This window comes from Chrysochloris asiatica, unplaced genomic scaffold (genome assembly GCF_000296735.1).
Source record: "Chrysochloris asiatica unplaced genomic scaffold, ChrAsi1.0 scaffold00361, whole genome shotgun sequence".
NCBI lineage: Eukaryota > Metazoa > Chordata > Mammalia > Afrosoricida > Chrysochloridae > Chrysochloris > Chrysochloris asiatica.
The window spans coordinates 1,136,179-1,142,950 of NW_006408879.1; the positions used below are offsets into that span (position 1 = coordinate 1,136,179).

General features: G+C 46.9%; 1 protein-coding gene across 1 annotated transcript in view; it reads right to left on the minus strand.

The window, feature by feature from the left end:
* WDR27 (WD repeat domain 27) overlaps window positions 1–6,772 on the minus strand; it is a 124,786-nt gene that overhangs the window by 75,676 nt on the left and 42,338 nt on the right. The window contains exons 12-14 of the mRNA XM_006876183.1: window positions 5,569–5,651; window positions 2,033–2,111; window positions 349–426 (exon numbers count right to left, since the gene is read on the minus strand). Of these exons, the coding sequence (XP_006876245.1) occupies window positions 349–426; window positions 2,033–2,111; window positions 5,569–5,651 (240 nt within the window). The remainder of the gene's footprint in view (window positions 1–348; window positions 427–2,032; window positions 2,112–5,568; window positions 5,652–6,772) is intronic.

Sequence of the window (6,772 nt, forward strand, 5' to 3'; positions counted from 1 at the left end):
CTGGGTAGGGTGGAGGGTCAGAGAAAAAGAGGAAGACCCCCAACGAGATGGATCAGCCAGGTGGCATCATTGATGGACTCAAGTGTGGCAGCGGGAGTGAGGTTGGCCCAGGATCGAACTTTGTTTCGTTCTGCTGTGCATGGGTCGCTATGAGTCGGTTCCCACTCGATGGCACCTGACAACAACAACAACAACCAGAGTTCCTTATGTGTGTGTGTGTGTGTGTGTATAAGATACATACATATACATATAAGGTCTTAGGGCTGTTTAAAAAAAAATTCAAAGTATTAACAAGATCATTCAAAATTACTTCAAATGTACTTCTAATGTACAAGTGAGGGCACATACCGTATGTAGCTGTGTTTGCCTTGTGAAGCTCTTTTGCCATCACTCTTAACATTAGTCTTTGGTGAAAACATAGTCACACTGTTGGATACAAAATTCTGTGTCATTCTCAAATTACAAGTTCCAAGTTACTTAAGAGTCAAATCCTGGTGGCACAGTGGTTAAAGTGCTCAACTACTAACCACAAAGTCAGTGAGAGACTGCTCAGAGAGAGAACAATAGTGCTTTCTGCTCCTGTCAAGGTTCAGTCTCAGAACCCTCCGAGGCAGTTCTGCTGTGTCCTACAGGCCAGTCTGTCCACACCAGTAAGGGTCAGGGTTCCCACTGCTTAAGAGCTTTGAATTTTACAGTGAACATTTACCTCAAAATTCACAAACACGTTCAGCTTCCCCAAATAGTAAGAAGCTGAATGAGAATTTGGAGTTCCCTAACTATTATTCTTACTATAAGTGTACATGGATTCTCTCAATTCTGGAAAACAGAGTACATTTGGATATAAAAATCCCGGCGAACACCATTTACATATAAATTGTGGCTCGCCAGAAAAGAACTAAGACAATAATTATTTTTTCAAAGATGACACTGTAAATTCTCTGGTAACCAAATGTTGTAAAATTTGTGTGACAGTTATAAACAGAAAAACTGCTCAGGAAGTCAGGATGTCCCCTGAGTTGAGAACCAGACAGAAGTCTTAGGACCTCCTTCCCTTTCAGAGAAGAGATCCACACGATCCTATCAGAAGTTAAGTCTAATTATAGGTCTCACATTCCAAATCCATGAGAAACAGATGAGACCATGCTGGGAGGTCACACTGAGCCTTGCTCTGGGTATAATTAGGATGTCAGACATGGAGGATGGCTTGAACCACCAGGCTCAGCCTAGCCAGCCAATTTCCTGGGAAACAGCCCTTACACTCTTGTCTGTGGTCCAGCCACTACCAGGCCCCTCAACCCACTGGTGGGCTGCTTGGTCTGGGTCGGGCTGCCACATCTAGGTCCTGAGCCCAAAGGACAAAGCCGGAGGCACTGCCTTCTGTCCTGGAGGAGGTGGGCAGCCAATGGGCCAACAGATTACCTCAAAGGTCTAGAGTGACCAGATGGTCAGGCTGCTGGATCTAAGTGTGTAACTCAGGAGAACACTACAGCAGAGAGGGATGTCAGGGGGCGAAAGGAGGCCCAGGGCTTTGTGGACACACTTCTTTCATTCTACTGGACCGAGTCCACTGCCATCTGAGAGGACAGGCCCCTCCATACCTGGACTGGTACACAGCGGTTGCTTTGGGAAAGCTCTTCAAACAGGGAAATATTTGAGGGGAGGAGAGTGCCGCCAGAGGAGCAGACAACACCCATCCATCTGGGGACACGCCATCTGCTCAGGTCTTCAGCTGGGCCCCCGCATCTCACCCAAGATGTCCCAGCTGGCCACCTCCCCCAAGTCAGCCCACCTGTACCATCAGCCATGACCAGGACCCACACCTGACCTCTGAGCTTCCCCCCACCAAACCTAGGACTCTAGGGTCCTGTAACTACACACCCTGCCCCAGTCCACCATGGACCCTGCTGCCATGATCAGCTTACTGTAGAGGATGTCCTCATTGACACAAAGACATGTTCAGGGCCCATCACTTCTAAAAACACACATGTAAGCATCTCACTAAGGCAGTTTCCCAACAAGAAGCTTCACGTACCGTGGGCAGGAGGCGTAGCCCGAGGACCTGACCTTCCCGTGGAAGACCAGGGGCTGGTCTTGGATGCGGCTCCGGGTAGCTGTGGAGAGCAATTGGTAGAAAGAGCAAAACTAAAGGTTCCTACTGGGCATGAAAAGAGCACCATTTCTTAGAAACAGGAGAACGTCTAAGTGTTGAATGGTTTCATAATCTATGTATTTATAGTCTATAAACTTTTACACCTGAAGTTAGACCAACCAATACTAATGAAAGAAGGAGGAAATGTATTGGCTGCATAAATATTTTTTAAATCTCATTCTTTAAACAGTTGTTGTTGTTGTGAAGTGCCATCGAGTCAGATCCGACCCATAGCGACCCTATACAGGGTTTCTGAAGAGCGACTGGTGAACTTGAACTGCCGACTTTGCAGTTCAAACGGCTTTGCAGTCTGGCGCATTAAACCACAGCGCCACACCAGGACTCCTTAATATGTTGTAAATTGTACTTCAAGTCATTTTTAGCTGAAACCAGATCTTAATATCCATTACTGCCAAGGCAACTCTCAAAAGAATGCATCCAATATTATTCTGGTGAGGGATGAATCATAGAGGACAGAACAGTTACAGACAAACAAGAAAAGAAGAGGAGGAGATGAGCTATGGCGAGAGAGAGAGAGAGAGAGAGAGAGAGAGAGAGAGACAGAGACAGAGACAGAGAGAGACAGGAAACTAAAAACCTCAGGTACTTAATCCAAGCCTGCTCTGCACTGTGACCCTACGCGCCGTGTTCTCTGCTGTATGTAAACTTTGTAACTTAAGACACCAAAAAGGCAGAAATGGTCAACACGCCCAAGCATTAACCAAAAGACTGAGCCGACCCCGAGGCACCCCGAGCAAAGGCCAGGCGATGCTTCTGAATAGTCTCAACCATAGACCCCAGGAGGCTCACTTTGACCACACACACCTGGATTATATGAGTCAGGCTCTGCTCGATGACGATGAACGTATTTGTTGTTGCTATTTTGGGGACCTCAGATGCTCCACCTGTTTAAAGAGGGCAGACTAGAGGACTGGAGCCGAAGACAGAGCGGGTGGCGGGTGTGACGGCATCACTGGCAAACCCAGCGAGTGTGAATGTTTGGAGGCTGTGTGAGCTGCGATGTCTGAGAAGAGTTCCAGGAGCTGAGGGAAGGTAGCGACCAGCCATTAGCTGTGAGAGGGGTGCTCAGCAACAGAATGAGCTTCACAGGTTATAGGTGAGAGGGGCAGACTGGTACAAATCCCCTACAGAAGTCTGGGCTCTGGTGGTTATGTGCCGTGGAGTCGGTTCTGACTCACAGCAACCCTGCATAGGGTTTCCGAGGCTGTAAACCTTTACAGGAACACAAGGCCTCATCTTTCTCCCACAGAACAGCTGGTAGTTTCAAACTTCTGACCTTGAGGTTACCGGCCTGATTCGTAACCACTACTCTCCCAGAGTTCCTTGGACCCTTGTGAATTGTTCTTGAATGAACACACAGCTCCAACTCTGCACCCCATGGAGTCCTAGACTTAGATGTGCTGAGATGGCCTCCTCTGGAACCCTAACTTTGGGGCCTCAAAGGCACCCCAGTCTCAAGCATGTCCCAACCCGTCTATCGTCCTCACATCTTAGCTCTCCAACACTGCTGTGATGGAAATTCCACAAGAGTATGGCTTTAACACACAGAAATGTCCTCTCTCAGAGTCTAGGAGGATACAAATCTGACCTCACAACATCAATCCTAGGGGAAGGCCTTCTGTGCTCTTGTCTCCCTTCAGAACTGGGGACCCAGTTCTTTGGGGATCTCTGTATATCAGAGCATCAATCTCCCCTGGGCTAGGAGGTTGCTGGCACAGGTACCCTGGGTCCTAAAGACAGGCTATGTTCCCAGTTCCTACATGGTGGTAGAAGGCCTCTCCTGGCTGGCGTCTCTCTCATTTTATCTCTTGTAAGATAAAGGGTGTTACCGCCTACAGCCCAGTGAGACTCCTCGTAGATGAGGACTATGATAGAATGAAGGGTCTTATATCCCACCCATAAACGTCTTACAACATCAGACCGCATCATCGGGGATCATAACATCACGACCAGACCAGAGGATGACAGCCCCGCCAAGTGGACACATATTCTGGGGAGTATACAATTTAATCCATGACAGCTGGCTTCTCTACTCATCCTTCCTCCACATTGTGACAAAAGTCATCTGGGCCCACATTCGGCCACGTCTGTCTGCCTTCTCTGAGTCTCCTCCTAACCTCAGCCGCACATGCAGTACTTCTGCCCGTGACCCTGACCACCAGCGCCCGGTTAGCTCACAGGTTAAAGGGCACCGTCCTCCAGAGGGCCGCACACTTGCAGTCTCTATAACCCCCTTGCTGCTGATGGGCAGACTGTAAGTTCAGTCCTTCTCACGGCCTCTTCATTTGATATTCCACTGGATGGCACACAGTCTCAGGAAGCACTCTACTTAAGATGACAGTTCCACTTCAGCCAAAAGAAAGCTAACGAAGTGACACACGGAGCCGGGCCTGAGAGTCCCCGACACAGCGCTGCGAACAGGGACACACGACCCTCCCATGGGAAGAAACACTGACGTTATCAACAAGTGCATTCTACTTGGGTCCACAATCAATGCTCATGGAAGCAGCAGCCAAGAAATCAAATCGGAATATATTATACTGGGCAAATCTACTGTCAAACTCCCCCTTTAAAGTTTGGGAACAAAAAGATGTTACTTTGATGACTAAGGTGAGCCCGAACTAAGGTCTTCTGGATCACCTCAGAGGCATGTGAAAGCTGTAAACGGAATGTGAAAACTAAGGAAGAACCCATGCCTTTGAAAGGCAGTGCTGGCAAAGAATACTGCACACACCACAGATTTCCAGGAGAACGAAGAGCTCTGTCCTGGAGGAAGCGCAATCAGAATGCTCCTTACAAGTGAGGACGGTGAGACTTGGGCCTGCTCCTCAGGAAAGACCAACCCTAGACAATGACATCATGTTTGGAAAAGTGGAGGCCCAGGGAAATGAACTGACACCGTGGCCAAAGAAATGGGGCATGGAAAAGGTGCAGGACTGGGGCACCGTTTTCTTCAATTCTACCTAAATTCACCACAACTCAGAGCCGGTGGTGCCACAGGATAAGCACAGGACTGCTAATCAAAGGGTCAGCAGTTCAAACCCACTAGCCCTTGTTAAGGAGAGAGATGAGACTTCCTACTCCCGTAAAGATGTGCAGTCTCAGAAACCCTACGCAGGATCTCTCTGAGTCAGAAACAAGTAAATGGTACCTAACACCACCAACATGCAGCTATAGGCACTGTTGGCCAACGAAGCAGCTAGCTGATTCCCTACCACATGGGGCAGTTAGTAAATATTTGAGAGACAGAAGAAATGAAAGAGCAGTGGAAAAAAGCAAGAAGGATCATTTGTACTCTGATGTATGTGACTTTACAAAGCAACGTAACAAATCCAGCTACAGTGACAAGTAAAACAAGGAACCCCTTCCGTGTCTGTTTCAGGAGAAATGGCACTAACCAAGTTGCTTTGCGGCAGGCGGCTTAGTGTGCTTCTTCTCAACAGCTCCAGAATACAGTGGGGAGGTCGGTAAGACACAGGCACTAAAACAGAAGCAGATTGCACTATGAAAGCAAACAAGTATAGGGTAGAGGGGTTTCCATGAAATATACATTTTAAGGACCATTGCAAATGATTACTTCCTATAAACAGAAATTTATAAGTGTTAGAAATAAATCTAGTCAACTTATTTTTATTTTAGTGTAAAGCATTTTTTATCCAGCACCGGCCTGTTTGTTGTACTGTGGTGGTTTCTGTGTGCTGTGATGCTGGCAGCTGTGCCCCTGGTATTTGAAATGCCACCAGGGTGAGCACCGCACGTTGCAAGGCAGTCACAGACCACTGGGGAAGAGCTGAGTCTTCAAAGTAGAGTTGACCGTGATGACACGGATGTGGCATAGCTTTCAGGACCTTCTTGTGCTGATGGGGCACAGCTCAAAATGAGAAGGAAGCAGCTACAAACATCCATCAATAATCGGAACATGAAATGTACTAAGTGTGAATCAAAGGAAATTGGACGTCATCAAAAAGTGAAATGGCACACATAAAGATGGAGAGCCTCGGCATTAGTGAGCAAAAGTGGACTGGTACAAGCCATTCTGAATTAGACAGGTATATGGTTTACTAAGTTGTGAATGACAGCTTGAGGAGGAATGGCATCACATTCATCATTACAAAGAGCCATTTCAAGATCCACCTTGAAGTACAACGCTTAGGAGAATACCCATAAACCTACAGGGAAAACCAGCTACTACTACTATTATTCAAATTTATACATCAATCGCCAAAGCCAGTCGTGATGAAACTGAAGAATTCTACCAAAATCTGAAATTGATCAAACAAGCAAACAAGATGCATTAATCATTACTGATTATTGGAATGCAAAAGTTGGAAACAAAGAGGAAGGATTAGTAGTCAGAAAGTATGGCCTTGGTAAAAGAAACAATGCTGGAAATCACATGACAGAATTTCACAAGACCAATGACTTATTCAATACAAATACCTTTTTGAACAACATAAAAAGGCAGTTTATACACCAGGACCTGACCAGATGGCATACACAGAAATCCTACTGATGGACAGGGGAGAAGCTCCACATCATCAGCCAAAACAAGGCCAGGGGCAGACTGAGGAACACACCATCAATTGCTCATGTGCAAGTTCA